This window comes from Solanum tuberosum, unplaced genomic scaffold (assembly GCF_000226075.1).
Source record: "Solanum tuberosum cultivar DM 1-3 516 R44 unplaced genomic scaffold, SolTub_3.0 scf00058, whole genome shotgun sequence".
Taxonomy (NCBI): Eukaryota; Viridiplantae; Streptophyta; class Magnoliopsida; order Solanales; family Solanaceae; genus Solanum; species Solanum tuberosum.
In genome coordinates this window covers 476281-497017 of record NW_006238982.1, presented here as the reverse complement: position 1 = coordinate 497017, position 20737 = coordinate 476281, and the positions used below count along the sequence as shown (strand labels likewise).

The following is a 20737-nucleotide window of genomic DNA, read 5'->3' as shown; positions in this document are numbered from 1 at the left end:
AGGTGTTCACACAAGAAAGGTTAGAGAAATTTCATTAAAATTTTGAATTTTATTTTAATTGCGTAAATCCTAACATTTATATGATCACAAGATCAACTAATTCCTCTTTCTTGTTTAATATGGATTAATCGACAAACTGTTAATTGCGCGTCATGTACACATAAACAGTCTAAGTGATCATCTTTTTCTTTTGGTTGTTGTTGTTGTTGTTTTTCAGTTGGTATAGTGAAATTATAAACTATGTTAATTTATCATATTATTGCCAACTGGTCTAATGATCATTGTAGTCTTGATCCGTATATTAGTTATCTATTTAGTTGCATCACTACCCTTGCAATGATAGAGCTATATGTAAGTTCATACATGAATAATATTTCATTAGGATCATATAAGTATGTGTAGTTATAACCATTCCAAGATGTGTCACGAGATGGTGCATTAGGAAAGACTCAGACATTCCATGGTCCAGCTCTGTAGAGTTCAATGGAACCATTCATAATGAATGTTTGCAGGAATCCACCAGTATCGAATGTCCAGGTAAACTCACCTCTGGAAGGATCATTTGTGCTCTTCCATGACGAAAGGGAACGATGAAAACTAGTTTTTAGATTAAACCCAACCTTCATTCCAGGTAAAGTTGTGTCACCTGGATTGTCAAAACTTTGCCACTGGTAGTTCTGAGGCTTATCCTTGGCTGCATCTCGAACAACAAGAATGCCTGAATCAAGGAGTTGTGTTACTGGATTTTCCCCATGTCTAGTGGAATCGGAGGACCAAATTACTCTGCCAAAACCATTTAGAAGAGTAAGAATTCCTTGTCTGGTAAAATTTAGCGCACTGGATGTGTCATTGAATGGATTTTCTCTATTACAGCTTAGAACTTGAGACTAAATGAGTTATACGAAGATTTTAGTACTACAACAACTACTATGTCTCAATCCCAAGCAAGTTGTAGTAGGTGGACGGCTAGCTAAAACTAGTCATTTTATGATGAATCCTCGAAATACTCATATAAAGATGTTAATTCACTAAAATGTACCTGGGAGGAGCTGATTGTAACCGCTGTGACCAGCACGAAGTCTTGCCAACACACCGATCAACGGAGCATTATTGTAAGTGGGAGCTCAGTTTGCTCATAGTTATCTCTTTGATCAGTCAAGTTGTCATAGGCATCATGTCCACTAATAAGAGCACCAGTAAGAAGATTAGGATTGCTCGCCTTTCTACTATACCAGGTAGCATAGCCTGCCCGACAGCTAACAAAACTAGGATTAACCTTAAACGAGACAATGGAGGAAGCTCTGTGGTGTACTTGTCTTGGGTTATCGTTTCCATATCCTACCATGTAACTTGTTGCTCTCGGGTTGTCACCAAGAATGTAGTCCACCTAGAACAACATCAAACATGATGATTAGTTCACCAAGAACACATTGCTAGTTCCATGCTTCAATTTATGATGAATCGTCATAATACAGGCTTGTAGCACTGTATCAAAGTTAAAATATTTACCTGAGACTTAGAGAATGAGAGAAGCTCATTCGGAGAAACAGAACCAGAAGAACACTTGAGGTATTTGCCAGCAGAGGCCAAATAGTCAGAATAAGTAGTGGCAAGGAATGCAGCACTAGTAACAAAATACATATTGTTCCATCTTTGCCTATAGATGAGACCTCCAGGAGTTTTCTGGGTATTTCTGTCACCCTTTTTTTTTAAAAAAAATAATTAATTTTTGTGGTCTGAGGACCGTTTTATTTAGCTGAAATTGGCCAAAGACCCATGTCCAAAACAAACAAAAGAAAAAAACAGGCCCAAAGACCCGGTCCAAAGCAAAAAAGGAAAGTAGTCCTTATGTCAGATTGTCTTGTTGATTGTTGAGAAGAGTTCAACAATCTTTGTCCCTTTTCATTCCCATTTATTGATGCTTTCGTTTTGAATGGCCTTCTCCACTCTCTTTCCGCTGTTGCAGCTGGTGAATGTTCCTTGAAGTCTATCCTTAGTATTTGCTGCTCTCCTATCGGGTATGGACCAAAACATGAAATGGGCCAGCAGATCCGGAAGAATAGGTAATCTTCGATCTCCATTATTGCCATCCGTGTTTCTTTGCCTTCTGCGTTATCTGATGGTGTGCTCACCAACTGTAATGACTTCCTTGTGAACAATCTGCTATAGTTATGTATGGTGACGCCAAGTATTCGATGGGTTATGTGACTGTTGCTGCTTGTGTTGTGCCTTAATATATCAAATATTTTGTAATTGTATGTCCTTATTGTTCCTGCCGTTGTATGTTGATATATTGTCACCCTTTGTAAGACATGAACACATAAAGTTCTTTGCTTTCTGCTGCTACTTCTCAAATACAGGTGCATTATGACCAGCTTTACTAGACATCAAGAACTGCCAACACATAATACCAATTATTTTATTATTGCGACTTCTGATATGATAATTGTTCATTTCTAGTATGTTTTAATGTTGTTTCTGTGTATATATGGAGTTTTACTGTTTGTACAAGTTTATGTAGTATTATTTGAGTTGCATTGAGTCATCTTCCTTCAACAGCATTTCTGGAGTACGCATGAAATCAGTCTCTGACTTTTGACGCTTTCTCACTAATTTCTCAAACCATCTATCTGAACCATTGTCTCTGGTGTCCTGTGTTGATAGATGATTTGCAGGAACTCCATTCTCTAACATAAAACCATTAGCTACACTTTTAGATTTTCTCTTACGACTAATACCTCCTCAGTATTACAAATACAAATTTGATCCTCTTGCTCTATGTCTTGTTGTATTTCTATAGATAATAAGGTATCGAATTGAGTTTCCTCTGTACTTGTTGGACCACCAAATATCTCCCCATCTTTGGCATTAGCATCAATTTATTTAATTTTAATGTGTTATTTATATAATTGGTTATTTTAATGGTTATAACAAATATAAGCTCACTAATTATTTTTTGCGATTAAGAAATAAAAATTAGCTCGCTAATGCATTGTAATCTCTACATAACTAAACTTTGCATAACTAATATATGTATTACTAAACCTTGCATAACTAAACACCACATAACTAATACATGTATAACTAAACCTTGCATAACTAAGCTCCGCAAGACTAATACATGTATAACTAAACCCTGCATAACTAATACATGTATAACTAAAACCTGCATAACTAATACATGTATAACTAATACCCACATTACTAATACTTGCATAATTTTATCCAGCTTAGGAGTCGTTTGGTAGTTGTATAAAACAAGTCTTATTCATATATTAGAGTCCGTATAACTTATATGACGTTTGGTAGGTGGATAAGAAAAAACTTATTCATGTATATAATTAATACAACGTTTGATAGGTGGATAAGAAAAAAAGTTATTCATGTATAAAATTAATACGACATTTGGTTGACAATTTTAATTTGTATAACTAATACATGTATAAGTTATGAGAAAATTTGTGTTTATTTATGCAGAGTAGAAGGTAAAATAATTAATACGTGTATAACTAATACATGCATAACTAATACATACATAACTAATACCTGCATAACTAATACTCACATAACTAATATATGCATAACTAATACCCACATTATTAATACCTGCATAATTAATACTCACATTACTTAATACCTGCATAATTAATATCCACATTACTAATACTTGCATTACTAATACTCCATTTGTCCCTAATTACTTGTCCACTTTTCCTTTTTTAGTTGTCCCTAATTACTTGTCCATTTTGACAAATCAAGAAAGGACAAAATATTTTTACATATTATACCCTCAATTAATTACTTTGAAAAAGGTAGAACTTCTTGAAAATCTCAAGTTTTTAATTCATCAACTTCATAATTAATAGGGGTAAAATGGTAAACTCACTATGTCAATAATTGCTTTCTTAATAGGTGTGTCAATTCAAAAGAGGACAAGTAATAGGGACAGAAGGAGTACCACATTACTAAGGAACCGTTTGACCATAGATTTCCCAAGTCAAATTTGGGAGAAAATTTGGCAAATAGCGTGTGTCCATACAATTTGTCATTATTTGACAAATATTCCCAAATCCCCACATACTAGAAAAAAAATTAGTATTTGGGCCAAACCTTATTATTTGGGAGCTTTTAAAAATTTAAATTCTACCCCAAATTTTTATCTTTTACAATAAAACACCCTCTATAGTTATTGTTTGCGTTGTATTACATAAATTTTTTTACATGAACAACGAAGTAGTGATTGAATATTCAATGAATATGAAAGTGATGATATGGTTGAAAATGACGAACAATCGACTCAAGGTAACAAAGTCATTAGCTTCGTCTACTTCATGATGTATGAAATGATGTTTGTTGCACTCGCTCCAAACTACCACATCGCTCCAGTGTCATGGACACTACTTGTTATTTGCTACAACGAAGATCCAATTGACTTGTTGCAAAGTCATGAATCTTGTTACATCGATGTTTCTATCTTGCTATGTAATACAAACATATGGTTAATTTTGATAGTTTTTTAAAACTTAGGAGTATAAATCATATTTCTTAAAAAAAGTGAAATATGTTTCCCAAATACTATGGCCAAACACATCGTGAAATTTTACCCAAATAATATTTGCCAAAAATATATGAGAATCTATGGCCAAACACTAGCTAATATTTGTCCTACTCTATCCATCTACCGAACGACCCCTTAAGGATTAGGAAGTTATCACTATTAAAGTTTGGGAAACTTTCAAAAATAGCAAACATTAAACACTCTGTAGCTATAATTTGCTTAATTACTAACAATAGCAAAATGTTAGGGGAGGAGGAAGGAGAGAGGCGAGCGAGATATGAGAGAGAGAAGAGTACTTTTAGAAAATTTTGGAGAAAAAAGACAAATACAAACTGATTTGTATAAAAAAGAATACATATTAAGAGGAGAGAGGCGACTGAAATCGAGAGAGGGAAGAGAGAGGCGAGTGAAATTGAGAGAGGGAAGAGAGATGCGAGCGAGATCGAGAGAGGGAGAAGAGATGATTGTATGTTGTATTTCGTACTTATTTTGTATCAATTTTATCCGAAATATAACGAATTGTATTTTGCATTGTTTTCTTTATTTATTTTGTATCAATTGTATTCGAAATACAACGAATACATCCATAGTCATCCTCTCTTTGATTGGATACAAATACATTTGACAGAGGGGATAAATGCATAATGTATTCGTACGAATATAAATACAATTGATACAAAAATACAAAATATAGTTTTTCTTGAATATAATTGAAATAAAATACAAAACTCTAACCTATATTTTATTAAATACACTTGATACATAATACATTTAAATGAATTTCTTCTTATTGACATGAGAGAGAAAAAAGAGAGAGGGGGGAAACATTTGCTATTAAAACATGCTTTTTTTAAAAAAAAATATTTTCTAAATATAGCTATTTTCCATAAATAAGTTGCTAATTTTTTATTAGTTGCATAATTTTTCCTTAAATTTTTACGGCAAGAGTTTGTTAGTTTTTAGATTGTTTTTATAAAATATTATGCCAATTTTTTTTTTTGCAATATACTAGTATATAGTATATACTAGAAGTATATTATGAGTTAATAACTTTGATGGTCACTCAACTATCAATTGTTTTCACAGAAAGTCACTCAACTATGACTTCTTTGCACAGAAAGTCACTCAACCTATTTAATTGTTTTTTTCATTAAAATTTAGTGACATGAAATTTTAATTATTAACCAAAATTTTAAGATCCAAATATATATCCATTTAAACCATTTAATTAATGGCCCGTCTCGTTTAACCCGACCCGCTAAAAATTTAATATTAAACATTTTATTTTACCATTAATTCCCTAAATCATTCTCCCACATTCTTTCCCTATGCCGTTTGACAAAGAAAATAATAGTAATAAAAACATTGCTTTATTCTGATGTTTCATCACACAGGCAATTCTTTGTTATTATTTGGGCGTATAAGGCAATAGTATAACTCCAATATCATTTTTTGTATTTATTTGGCCCTCCAATTTTAATATATTTCCCAAGACTATATATGGAGAATAAGAAAGAGAAAATGGAATAAAAATTGCACATTCCGAATCGCTACTATAATATTTATATTAATTGATATTTAGTCTCTAAAAAATAATTTGAGGATTAAATATTTAAGCTAAGGATCAAATATATTTAAAAAATCAAATTTTTTTTCTTGATATATTAAAAGTGACATATAAAAGTGAAAATCTATTGAAATAATGGACAAGAGATTGATTTAGGGAATTAATGGTAAAATAAAATGTTCAATATTAAATTTTTAGCGGGTCGGGTTAAACGGGGCGGGTCATTAATTAAATGGTTTAAATGGATATATATTTGGTTCTTAAAAGTTTGGTTAATAATTAAAATTTCATGCCACTAAATTTTAATGAAAAAAACAATTAAATAGGTTGAGTGACTTTCTGTGCAAAGAAGTCATAATTGAGTGACTTTTGAGTTAAAAATGAAAGTTGAGTGACTTTCTGTGAAAACAATTGATAGTTGAGTGACCATCAAAGTTATTAACTCAGTATATAATAATTTCTTTTTCTTTCCCCTTTTATTAATTAGGGCTATATACAGTACAATGTACTAAAAAAAGAACCATCTAGCCCTAACGTCCCTTTTTCCCCGAAGGCCAAAACCCTTCTTCCTCCTCCAGACTTCTCACAAAAAGCTTTACTTTTGCCGATCTTCAACAATGAAGAAGAGACTCAGAGAATCCAAAATCAAACACCAAACAACCATTATTGATACCACCTTAACACAAGGTACTTCTCTGATAAAACATTTAGCTGCTTGTAACGCTTCCATTAGGTCAAAAGCATTCGCACATCTTCAAACGTGGCTTGTAACACAAACCCAACTCGATGATGATGATATGAAGAAGTTGTGGAAGGGACTTTTCTACTGTCTTTGGCATTCTGATAAAGCCCCTGCTCAAGCTCTACTCATCAACCGTATTTGCTCTATGGTGAAAACTCTTGATTTCGGTCTTTGTTTACATTATTTTTCTGCCTTCTTGATAACCCTTCGTCGTGAATGGAATGGTATTGACCATTTAAGATTGGACAAGTTTTACTTGCTAATTAGGAAATTTCTTAGGTCAGTTTTTGAATTGATGAGAAAATATGATTGGAATTTGGAGATTATGGGAAAATGTACTGAGATATTGGAAAATAATGCTTTTCTTGCTACAGATAAGTTGTTGGGTCATGGGGTGAATTATCATATTGCTTCTGTTTTTCTTGATGAGATAAAAGGGTGTTTTATTCCGGTCCAAGATGATGTGGTTGTCTGTTTGTTTAAGCCCTTTTTGAGTGTATTGGGGAAGTCTGAGGATAAAATTATGGTTGGGAAAGTGAAAAATTGTGTGTTTGAGGAGTTGTTAAAGATAGGGAGGAGTTTGCTGGAGAGGAGGAAGGAAGGTGTGGAGGGGGATGAGAGCTATGGTGATGTGGCATTTGGGGTTATTGCATTGAAAACAGGGTTTTCAGGAAAGCTTTTTGAGGTTGGTTCATCCCTGGATTGTGTTCAGGGTAATAGGAAGGTGGTTTTGAAATTGCACGAGGAGTTCTTGAGGTTGGAGAAGGAGTTTGAAGCTTCGGGGATTGAATTTAGTCTGCCTGAGACGAATGAGGTTGTTGATGATGGTGAAGAGGTGCCTCAGTTAATACCCATTGAGGATAGTTTGACTGGTAAAGTGGGTGACTTAGAAGTGGCTGAGGATGAGAATGATGAAGGATTTGGTGATGAGCCTGTAAGGAAATGCAAGAAGGTGAAGAGAGCAGAAGATGGAGGCAGTAAAAAGGCTAAGAAGAAAGAAAAGAAAAAGAAGGTTTCTGAGAATGACACTTTGGTTGAGGAGAATGAGACCAATGAGCTTGAGAGTACTAAACGGGAGAAGAAGAAAAAGAAAAAGAAGAAAAATGGGCTTAGTAATGGTGACAGAAAGGAGAACATGATTACTATTAATGGTGATAGTTCCAATTACGAGCTGGTCATTGATAACAAAGTGACTTTTAATGAAGAAGTGATTTCAAATCTTCAGATGCAGTTTGAGAAGGTTGCTGCTGAAGTTGCTTCAGACGATGACAATGATTCATCTCACACACCTACAATTTCTATGAAAAAGAAGAGAAAGAGAGGAAAAATTGCTGAGGGAACAGAGTCTTGCATCCATGTTATAAGTAGTGAAGGGGATGCTGGTACAAAGAGCACAGAGAAAAGTTCAAAGAAGGTAAGGTTTGCTATGAAGAACAACCTGGTATGGAAGCCAAACAGTCCAATGCCTCCACAAAACTTACGGTTGCCACCTACTCTTACTCCCCGAGGTAGTGCTTTGAAGAAGGGGGTGCCTCCCGGCCCCATAAGAGAGATGCCTCTCTCCATGAAGAAGATGAAACAGAAAAAGAAAGGCCGCAAGATACTAAGGACCGTCTCCCCTGCCATGAAGCGACTGAAAAAGATGAAAGCTATGTCTACTTAGTAAAGTTTAAGTTGCAGGTGCTTGTTCTTCAACTTTTTTTTTTTAAAACTGTGTTATTTGAGATTTTCTAAATTCATTTCTGGGACTTCACATGTCTTCTGCTTAGGATTTTTGGTAGTCTTACCTTGGATTAAACTCTAAAGTTTCTTTCAAGAAATTTGTTCTAGCAGAGTTGGTCTATGAATTACTCTATTGTTGTATGACCATCGTGTTAGATACCTTTATGCTGTTTTCCTCCTTTTTCTTGATCCTGTGATTGGAAACTGGTATATCTATGTATCCTCTTATTGATTGGGATGTATCCTTTTATGTTTCAGCCCCGCCTTTTTGGTGCTGACGTGGTACAAGCCTTAACTATCTTCCGTGCTTTCTCACCAAAGGATATACAACCTTCTATAAGAAGAGGTTGACTTTAGGGACATTATAAAATTACAGTCTGACACTTTGTAATTTTGGTGCAAGTTTGAGCAGGCAAGTTTTGTTTTCCTGGGGATGGAAACTTATATACAGATAATATTACAAGGATAAGCTGATAATGAGAAAATCAGCTTGCAATAGTGGATTTGTTAGCTTAACTTAAGAAAGTAGGGAGAAATTAAGAAGAAAAATTAGGTTGCAGATTTATGTCCTGGCAGGTCATCAAAAGTTTAAGATGTGTCAAGGCATTTGTTCTTTAATGATTAAACTCTATTTAGATATTGCATTGACAACAAAATTGACATTTCCTCTTCTAAGCATGAAATTTGTAGAGACTGATATGCAAGGGAGGAAGTCTCTACTCATCATACTCCTGTTTAAACCAATAGAAAAAGGGAGAAGACAGAAGAAGCTAGTGAGTGGATGCCACTGGATAATATCTGCTAATCATCGAGAACATGTTTCTAATGTTAGATTAAAGCATGTTTCTAGTCTGTTCACACTAAAATTTGATTGAGAAGGACAGAGAAAAGAAACGGGATGAGGAGACTTTCCAAATGGGATGCTTGTAAGCTTCCTCTCTGCTCATGGTCCACCTTGAAGAAGGCAAGTAAAGTGCTTCACCTCCTCTTGCCTGTCCAATTTAGGATTAGTTGGAAAGACTGATATAACCTCTTCATCCTTTACATCCCTCTTTCACTTCCTTAAGAATCAAGTGAATTAATTCATGGCTGTTGAATCCATTAACAGTAGCTTGTTCAATGTATAACACATTTTTACAACTTCAGGTTTCTGAGATAATGCCTAGGAATTGAGGACACCGTTAGACAAGTGTGAGATTATATTCAGTTCCCTTTACTTTCTGGTCTTTAATCCAAATGAGCAAATTAGTTTCTCTTTGCCTTTGATTTACTAGAACTTTGTAGTCTTACCAAAGGGGATACTTAATTAACTTGGCTTCCATTTTATAACTTTTAAACTAGGAAGAGTAATATGTTTATATGCTTGTTGATTTGCCTTTTCCTTTTTTGAGTTATACTTGAAATTGATGTGCTGTTTGCTTCTTCCTTCCCTATTTTGCAATTTCTCACTTTTGAAATGTTAGAGAGTACGGCCCTTCCTTGGACCGTGTGTGAAAGTGGGATGCTTTGTACACCGGGATTCCCTTTTTCTAGAGAGTATATTCCAAAAGGTATCGGTCCATTGCTATTGTCCTCTTCAAGCAGAACAAGGCTGCATATTGGGTGTTTGGTATGTTATATCTGATTGCGACATGCTATGCTTTGTGGAACAAACATAGAAGATAAATAAAGATGCCAATGAACGTTTAAAGATAATATATGTTTGTTATGTAAGAAAATAATACCTATAAACACAATTGACAATTATACAGAGTAATTGAGAAGACTATAATTAAGTGAAATTTATAATTAATATCATTTAAATCAAGTTTGAAAATATGTGTTGATTCAGATGTACAGTTCAGTCTTAAGGTTTTAATTCAACTTTAATGATTAGTGTTTATCTGATGCCAACTTATTGGTTTGATCTTTCTAATGAGTGAAAATCAGCAATCTTTTCTTTTTGGACAATCAGATCACTTTTTTCACTTATATTTATTATTCAGTGTCCTTTTCTTCTAGATAGATTCTAGATAGAGTCTTGAACTCTTTGGTGCATGTAGTGGAGCATTCTCCGTGTGAGGTAAAAGCTTAGTTCAAACTCACTGGCTTTTGAACTCAAAAGAAATCCTCATTAGGGTTGTCAGCATTAGTAGAACTACTTTGTAATGTTGCATCTTCTTGACATCTTTCTAATATACTGTTTACACTTGACCAAAAAAATTAAGTGGATCCTACAGTCCTGGTGAATGCAAGTCTCTTAACATGTTTTGGGCCAAATGCACATTCCTTCCTTAAGGCTCAGTAACTTGCTAGCTTTTCAGTTTATGAGCACGAGTATTGGTTATTTGCTTTGGCATACCCGTATTAGAAGACTGTTTTGACATGGGTCTCTGAATATTTCATGTGGATTTCGAAAAGAAACTTGAAATTAGCTGAAAACTGCATGTACCGATACCAGATACTCCTTGTTTTTATATGAAGCTGGGACGACGTAAGATAGGATTTCTTTGAGTTCAGAAGCCAGTGAGTTGTGTTGAAAACATAACATGGTAATCTTGCAGTGCAGTCTGGTGAAGAAAGAAAGCTGCATGATTATCTTTTAGGTAATAATAGTAATAATATTTATGTTTTAGGTCTTTTTTTAAAAAAAACTCAGAATCGACAGTTTAACTTACCTGTATTGCTCATGTGAAGCCATGGTTTTTGCCTTTGTTGGTATCCTTCAAATAAGGTCGGGGTGAAGTTTGTGTACACTACTCTCTCCAGACCTCATTTTGTGGGAAATCACTGGGTATGTTGTTGGAATAAAATAGAGCTATTTGGGAAGTATGTGTATTGGTTGGTCGAGTGAAGTTCATCAGATGCCAAAGTCCTTTTAACCTTTATTGGTGTTTTTTGTATGTTATTTCTATTTCCTCCCCATCTCTAAAGAAAAAAATTTGAAAATCTCTGTACAATTTTCTTTTTCTTTTTCTCAAATAATATGAGGTCTAGGATGCAATTTGTTCACCCCAGAAGATCGAAATGAGTTTCTCATTCAATAGGATGCAATTTTTGACTTAGCTCTTTCATATAATGTACTCTATTAGAAACTTTACTTTTAAGAGTATATCTCTAGTCGGGTTGGAATGATATTTTGTTGAGATAAATACAAAAAAATGTTTCAATTTCGAATTCGTTTGAGACATTTGACTTCATTTGTTTGCACTTAGTGGAAGTTTTTGTTTTAATTATGTATTTTTCAGTCATTACATTTGTTTGTTTTTAAGGTCTCAACTTTAATAATCATCCAGATCATTCTTCTTATTTTATAACCACTTAATGAGTTTGAATAATGAAGATTTATAACAAAGTCTTCATATCATTAAGATGTCTATTTATGATTTTCGTAACATTAAGATGTCTATTTACCAAAATCAATTGTCATCATCATTAAATATTATTTTTATTTGTAATATCACCACCAATCATTATTACATTTACTAATCAATATTCATAATTACCACTATTAATCAACATTGTATATCACTAACAATCATCATATTTCACATATCCATTAGCTATAAATATCATTATACTACTAATTATCAACTATCACCACCATCCACTACTATTAATCACTACTATCAACTACTATACCATAAAATACTCTCTATAACCATCATTATCAGTCAACACCATCCCAAACCGACACATACAATCATCATTCCTAATAATTACCATCACTAATTGCCATATAATTTTTTTAAATTTTTTTTTTGATTTAATATTATGTCAATTTATTATTTTATTTAAATTTATTATTTTTTAAAGGGAAAAGACATAAATTCACCCTCAATTTTTTCTCGAAAAGTCAGTTACACGCTTAAACTAATATGGTGACTTATTACACCTCTGCTACTAAATAGTGAATTTTTTTACCCCTAAGACGTGTAGCACCACTCTCACAATGGGAGGTGTATCACACTTAGGGGTGCGCATCGGTCGGTTCGGTTCGGTTTATCGGTTTTCGATTTGTAAATACGTCAAATCGATAACCAAACCAATAACATATTTCTTATCGACTTTTGGTTAATCGATTTATGGTACTTAACGGTTCGGTTTTCGGTTTATCCAATAAGAAAATACTTATATATATTATATACACGATAAGAAAATTTTCATATAAGCCACATGATTTTTTCAGCATTTGGCATGAAAGTAACAATCATTTTTCTTGCAAGTTTAGACACTAGACACATTCAAAGGAAAAAGTGTGAAAGTAACAATCGTTTAACCATTAACAATAAGACTAGTAAATTTAGTATAGTCTTATTGGGTTATCGGTTTAACCATTAACAAAAATCATAAAACCGGAAACCGAACCAATAACCCAATAAAAAAATTTGCAAAACCGTTTAAAAACTGTTAGCCCAATAACCCAATATCAATAAACCAATAGTGTTTTTTTCGGTTTGGTTTATTGGTTAAATCGGTTTTTGCACACCCCTAATCACACTTGTGCCACATCAATGCCATGTCACTGCCATATCATATGCCATGTCAAATTTTGACTAAAATTCTCCATATCATTCAATTGTTTCTTCTTCAATGAACACCACCATGAAATCACTACCATTGCCGTCATATTACTACCAAATCTATATATTTCACCATGAAAATCAAAATAGTCACCATAAATTTCACCACCTACGATCAAATCCACAATCGAAATCATACTATCACCATTATCCCCCATAAAAATTTAAAAGATCCACAATAAAATTTGACACCCATAAACAAATTCATCACCAAAATTACATCATCACCATCAAAATTCAAAAGGTACAAACCCACCACCAAATATCACTACCACCATTGTCAATATCATTTTTTTCTTCTTCACCACCTTCAATTCCCGCTTCTTTGTTACCCCACGCCAACAAATCCATCATTGTATATATATTTTTAACTTAATCATCAATTTTATCAACCATCAACAAAGCCGAAGAGAAAATTCAAATATAATGGAAATGGTGAAATCGAATAAGCATTAAAATAAGATATGATGGGGGTGGGGGGAGAGGATTTTGGTGGAGGTATAGTGGGGTGGATGGAAATTGGGTATGAAAAAATGATGAAAAAAATAAAGAAGAAGAAGAAAGAAGAGGCGTTTGATGAAAAATGATCAAACGCGTTTTTCTTTTTTTATTTTTTGCCGCGTCAATTTTAGGGGTAAAAAAATTCATTTTTAAATAGTAAAAGTGTGTAATAGGTCGTCATGATAGTTTAAGCGTATAACTCACTTTTCGAGACAAGTTCAAGGGTGAATTTATGTCTTTTCCCTTTTTTTAAAAAAGACAAAATTTTATACATTCAAATGTTGAGAAAACAAACCGTCTTAGCTCTTAACTATTGAGTATTCGAATTTTAATACAATATCTTAATACTTAAATTCAAACGTCTAAATTTTAATGCACATCTTAATATTCGGATATGCATTTAGATTCAGACGTATTAATTTATTTAATGAAATAAATAAGGTAAAAGTCGTTACACCATGAACTTCACTTGATTTTTGTTTTGTGATAGTTAAAATTAGTAGAAATCACTGTTTCAATTGAAATATTTTTCAAATGAACATTTTAATACCGGGGAAAAGGTCAATTGACTCCTATAATTTAGATATTATTTACATTTACCTTTTGTTATGCTATCAGGTCAAATCTACCCCTACTGCTATATTATATGGCTAATTTGTTTTTAGCGCTTAACTAACTTTTAAAAATTACCCTAAATTCTAATTGTTGGATTGAGACACCATACTCGATCGTTGTTTGATTGGAAATTCTATATTAGTATTTTTTTTTCATTATCGTTGATTAGTAATTCTTTCCCTGACCAATAAATTTAAGAATACTCGATGAAACTGAATGTGGCGATGTCATTATTTTCCTAGTGTGATGACCCACCATGTTATCATGTCACTTACGCACCATTTAGGCTATTTTTAACCATGCAGGCAGGGGAACACATATGTACAAGAAAACTAGCACACGAGAGAACATGCTAGAGACATGGAGGTTTTCTTGAAAAAATTTAAAATTTCATGAATTTGCATGAAAGGTCCTTGGAACACTCTAATTGTGTAGATACTTTTAGAATAGACACTTATGTTATAAATATGAGGGACTTGTATCCAATTTGTATTTGCATATTAGCCCTTATTAAGATGTATAAATAAGAGGGTCATTCATTTGTAAGTCATTAACAAATCTTCTAATTCTTGAGCAATATAAGAGCTTCATTGACAATTCTATCATGTTTTTCTTCAATATAATGTTCCCTTAGTGATCTAGTGTTAAAAAGGTTTACTTGAGCTTGCAAGATTGTGAAATATTTGTGAGTGAATGTCCATGACAACGTAATATCAAACCAAAATTTAATAATATTAGAGGAATGACAAACGAGGGAGACATTAATGCTGCAAGCACTGCCGATGTTAGACAAGATGCTGGGGAGAATTACCAGAAGGGGTGAAGAATCATAAGAGGAATGAAGAACCTAAACCAAGCGAAACACTAATATCATACTCACCTTCGCCAACTGAGGTGAGTGATGACGAACCGGAGAGCTGCACATAGACGTTACACCTGGAATACAATGGATCACAAGGTTGACATGGAAAGGCAGGTCATGAAGATTTTTGGAAAAAAAAAATTGAATGAGGGTGACGACAGACTCTTGAAGACTTCACCCTTGAGGAGAATGACAACATTCAAAAAGAGTTGGAGGGGCACAAATATGCAGAATTGGAGATGCGGGAAACCATGTAGGTTCATTGAAACATTCAACACGATTGAGATCACGAAGGTCAAGATAGAGGCGCTCAGGAGGGAGCTTGATGTTGGAAGGTCTGCGACATCCGACATAGATAAATAGGCTGAGGTTGAGGCAAGCCACTAAAAGGCATCCGTGAAGCACAAGAGGTAGAGATTTTTAATTTTTTTTGACATTTAGAGAATTATTTCAAGTGCAACAAGGTGAAGAGTGATGAGAACAAGATCAACACCGTCGTGTTGTACCTCTCGGAGATGGTCATGCTATGGTGAAACCGAAAGGAGTCAAAGATGGAGAAGGGACTTTGCACCATCAGCACATGAGAGAAATTTTGAGACGAGTTCAAATTTCCCAATAACGTCATTTATAAGGTAAAACACAAGTTCCATGAGTTGAAGCACATACTTACCACTCTCACACTTCAGATTCCCAACCTCACAAAAATGAAGGAATACTATTTCACTTCATGAACGAGCTGCAAAATTAAGTCAAGAAAGAGTTGGAACACCGACATGTTAGTACTATTGATGAAGCCATTGTACATGCCAAAGCTTTGACAGACTTTAGGCATGACAAAAGTAAAGGCAAGGAAATGAGGAGTAGCCACATCATCAATAGAGAATGACTTAACATCTCCATTCTATACTTAATCTCGTAGTTTAGCAAGATGGAAATCGTCATATTGGCAAGTTTTAACTTGTCCAACGTAGGAAGATTGAACCATCGTATCTACAAGTAACCTGCGAGGCGATGTATGTTCAATTCGAACTTCCTGATTGGCTAAATCCTGAATATCAATAACCATATATGTCATTTTTCAGTAGCGAATCAGGCCAAGCTACCATATACTTCTTACTCCAGGATGATGTACGATAGTAAGATTATAGTAATATTTAAGTAGCTTTAACCATTGTCGTTGCATCATATTTAAATCTGTTTAATTACTTGAATGTGTATTGCAGACTCTTATGATCAATATAGATTTCACATGAGTACAGTTACCATAAAGATAGTGATACAAAATTTTGAGTGCAAATATGATTGTGGCCAATTTCAAGTCACGAGACAAAAAATTCTTTTCATCATGAATCTTTAGTTGTTAGCTATCGAGAAGCATAGTCATCACTTTATCATGCAAATTTTGCATGAAGATATAACCCAATACGACTCGAGGGCATCACAATAAATGGTGAAACCACCCTCCGTCGTAGGTAAGGTCAAAATTATCAGAGTTGAAGTCAACGTAGTCTTAATTTCTAAAAACCTTCTTCACATAGATCTGACCACTGAAAAGCACACCTTTCTGAGTTAAATGTGTCAATGGAGCATCTATATATCTGATAAATCCTCCACAAACCTTCTGTAATATCTAATTATTCCCAAGAAGACGTATCTCAATACAAGTGCTAGGTTTGAGTTTATTCTCAAACGTCTGTTTATATCAACTTGAAATCCGTCTCGTGACACCCAAAAATGAAAATGTGTCCAACAAGAAAGAACTTGACATACAATTTTCCTTCTCTAAGTGTCTGTAGCACAATTCTCAAGCCTTGCTCATGTTCTGCGAGTAAACCCAAATGTCATAAGTGATGCAGGCACACTAGTCATCCCAAAAGACATCGCCAAAAATTCAAAGTATTTATTCTTGATTGTTACCTTATTCAACTACATGTAGTTCTCATCGTGCGTGCCATCTTTCTTTTTTAGAAATAACACAGGTGCACCCCATAGTATTATTATACTAGGACTGACTGATAAACCCCTTAATTATCAGGTTAGTTGCTTTCAGAGTTGAACTTTCCATTCTCTCAACTAAGTTGGGGCATACGATATGGAGGAATACAGATAGGTTGAATCAAAATTGAACTCAATAATAGCCCGAATAAATCTTCTAAAAACACAGATCAGCAAATTTCTGAACAACTAAAACATTGTCAATAGTAACATTCTCCGCTTGAGTATTATGAACAGGGGTTGAGAAATAGGTATTAAATATTCAAATAGTGAATGATTTTATAACAATAATAATTTTCATTATCTTCTCATTATATCTACTAATATTATCATATTATTGGTTCCTTATTGAGCCATAATTACTATACGTCTTAGACAAAAGGATTCTCTAGCACTTATTATTATTATTACTTATTATTTATTTATTTATTTTGAATTAAAGTTATCAATTAACCCTTCACTAATATTTGAGTTATTATAATCTCATGTGGATTTTAAACTGAAATAATTTAAGATTCTTGTCAAGTCTTAGGAAGTTGAAAATAAAGTTTGCAGGATTGTATCACTTTGGCCGAAGAATATTCAATAGTTTTTTTTATTTCATAACACCTTATAAGAGCTTTGATGAATAAACCAATGATGTCAAACCAAGGCAATTGATTCTCCTGCAAATATTTTAAGCTTTTACATTTTTCTGTGTTATCTTTGTTTTCTTTCTGTTGCAATATTGGAGTTGTTCTCCAAATTATAGCTTCTGTTTTTCTTATGTTTATTTTTTTGAAAGACCTTTGTTTGATTTATTTATTTATCCACTAGTTGATAATATTTTTTGGTAATGAACTTAGATATTAAGTGAGGAAGGTGGAAGAAGAATTTATATGTTTGATCTAGAACTAAATGAGATGCATTGACACCTGCCCTATCCCATGTAATCAGAGAAAAATTAATTGCGATGGAAGCCTGGAGGAGTAGTGGAGATGCAAAAAAAACATGTGGGATAAGACAACTAGTTGCATTAAGAAAGTAGCTAGAGAGGTGTTAGGGATATCGAAGGATAAATTTGGTGGAAACCGACGAAATTGGTGGTGAAATGAAGAAGTTCAGGACAAAGTGAAAGTAAGGAAGGTTGTGTATGCAAAGTAGGTGAACTACAAGATCGAAGATGAGAAGCGAGTGAATAAGAAAATTTATAAGGCGGCAAGGATGGAGGCTAAGTTAGCGGTTACAACAGCTAAGATGGTTACGTTTGAAAAATTACTATATATTAAAATAAGGGATACGGGCGGAGATAAAAAGAATTGTACAAGCTTGTGAACGCGAAAGAGAGGAAGGCCCTAGACTTGGATCAAGTGAAGTACATCAAAGATGAAGAAGACAAGGTGTTGACAGAGGAGATCCTCATTACACAAAGATGGAAAGCGTATTTTCACAAACTATTGAAAGAAGAAGGGGCAAAGACATTATTCTAGGTGAGTTGGAACACTTAGAGAGACATCAAAATTTTGGGTATCACATATTAATGTTGCGGAGGTGAAGCATACTATTAGTAGGATGAGTAGGGGAAAAATGACATGACCAAATGAGATCTCGATAGAGTATTGGAAGAGCACGAATAAAGTAGGTTTGGAGTGGTTGACTAGCTTGGTCATTTTTAAAACGTCTAAGATGCTCGAGGAATGAAGGTGGAGTACAATGATTACATTGTACAAAAACAAGGGTGATATCCAAAATTACTAAGTATATGAGTATTAAGTTGTTAAGTCACACTATGAAAGCTTGAGAGAGAGAGAGTGATGAAGATGAGGGTGATGAGGGGTGTGTATTTTTCAAGAATTAGTTTGGATTCATGTCAGGGAAATCAACCATATAATCCATCCATCTTGTGAGGAGACTGATGGAAAAGTATAGGAAAATGAAGAGAGACTTGCATATGGTGTTTATCAACCTTGAGAAGATCTATGATAAGGTTCTGAGGGAAGTCTTGTGGCGATTCTTGAAGGTAAGAGGTGTATTGGTGGTATTATAGTAGAGAGATAAAGAACATGTACGAAGGAGCTAAAACGCGGGTAAAAATAATGGGAGGAGACTCAGAGTACTTCTCGGTAGAGATATAATTACATCAGGGATCAACTCTTAATTTGTTTCTATTTGCCTTGATGATGGATGAATTGATGTGAGACATTCAAGATGAGGTGCCTTGGTGTATGTTATTTGCGGATTATGGATGATATAATACTGATTGATGAGACACGTAATGGATTTAATGATAAATTAGAGGTGTGGAGACAAACTTTGGAGACTAAAGGGTAAATGTTGAGCAGGACCAAGACAGAGTGTGTGGAGTGTACATTTAGGGATGTGATGCATGAAATAGGCGTGGAAGTGAGACTTGACACGCGAAATATCCCCAGGAGAGAAATTCAAGTACCTTGGGTTATAATCCAATGGAGTGGGGACACCGATGAGGATATTTCGCACATCATATTGGTGCAGCGTGGGTGAAGTGAAGACTTGCTTTTGGAGTCTTGTGTGATAAAAAGGTACCACAAAAATTCAAATGTAAGTTCTGTAAAGTGTGGTGGTTAGACCGACATTGTTGTTTGGGGCAGAGTGTTAACCAATCAAAAACTCTCATGTTCAGAAGATGCATGTTGCGCAACTAAGGATGCTAAGGTGAATATCAGATCATACTAGGAGTGATAAGATAAGAAATCACGAGGATATATAAAATAAGGTGGGAGTGACCTCCGTGGTGGACAAGATGAGAGAAGCGAGACTAAGATAGTTTGGACTTGTGAAGAGAAGATGTGTTGATGCACCCATGAAGAAGTGCAAGATGTTGGTTATAGAGAGTATGATGAGAGACCTAGGTAGGCTAGAAAAGTATTGGGGAGAGCTTATAAGACATGATATGACGCAACATCAAGTTACTGATGACATGATCTTAGATAGAAGTGTGTGGATGACACGTATCATGTAGAAGGTTAGTAGGTAGTGTAGTATTGTCTTACTTAGGGTGATTGATGTTTTCCATTGTACTACTTGTATTACTGCAATTCTTATTTTGATATTCATCATTTTCAATAATCTATCCTAGCATGTTGTTTATTGTGTTTTGATTATCACACTATTTTACTGTTGTTGTTGCTCTCTTCTGATAGACTTTTTCTTATTACTTGTTATATTTTCTTCACTCTCTCCTTCTTCTTTGTATCTGAATTTGCTGCACTTGAGCTGAAGATCTTTCGAAAACAACCTCTTTACCTCCACGAGGTAGTGGTAATGTCTGTGTACATTCTACCCTCTCAAAATTCCACTTGTGAAATTCACTGAGTATGATATTATTGTTGATAGTGATTTTGATTTTAGTTTTTTTTTTAAAAGTGTTCTTGGCCCAGTTTCTAAAAAGTACTTTTAAGTTTATTTTTTTCAAAAATAATTTTCAAAAAAATATTTTTGGAAGAAAGCTATTTCCTTAGTTTTTGAAAGAAGCTTATGTTATTTCCAACACTTACTTTTTCTCAAAAATTGATCAAACACCTCACTTTTTTTTATTTTATAAAAAACACTTTTTAGGGGGCGGGGGGGGGGGGGGGGGGCATTTTATTTATTG

The 20737-nt window shown here is 34.1% G+C and overlaps 1 protein-coding gene across 1 annotated transcript; it reads left to right on the top strand.

The window, feature by feature from the left end:
* The first annotated feature begins 6620 nt into the window (after window positions 1–6620).
* Window positions 6621–8831, top strand: LOC102580366 (ribosomal RNA processing protein 1 homolog). Its single transcript, XM_006344470.2, has one exon. It carries the CDS (start codon window positions 6743–6745, stop codon window positions 8528–8530), a length of 1788 nt encoding a protein of 595 aa, XP_006344532.1. The 5' UTR covers window positions 6621–6742; the 3' UTR covers window positions 8531–8831.
* The last annotated feature ends 11906 nt before the right edge of the window (window positions 8832–20737 follow it).

What these genes read in the sequence shown, in the direction of transcription:
- LOC102580366 (XM_006344470.2), top strand. Translation starts at nt 6,743, where the DNA reads ATGAAGAAGAGACTCAGAGAATCCAAAATCAAACACCAAACAACCATT.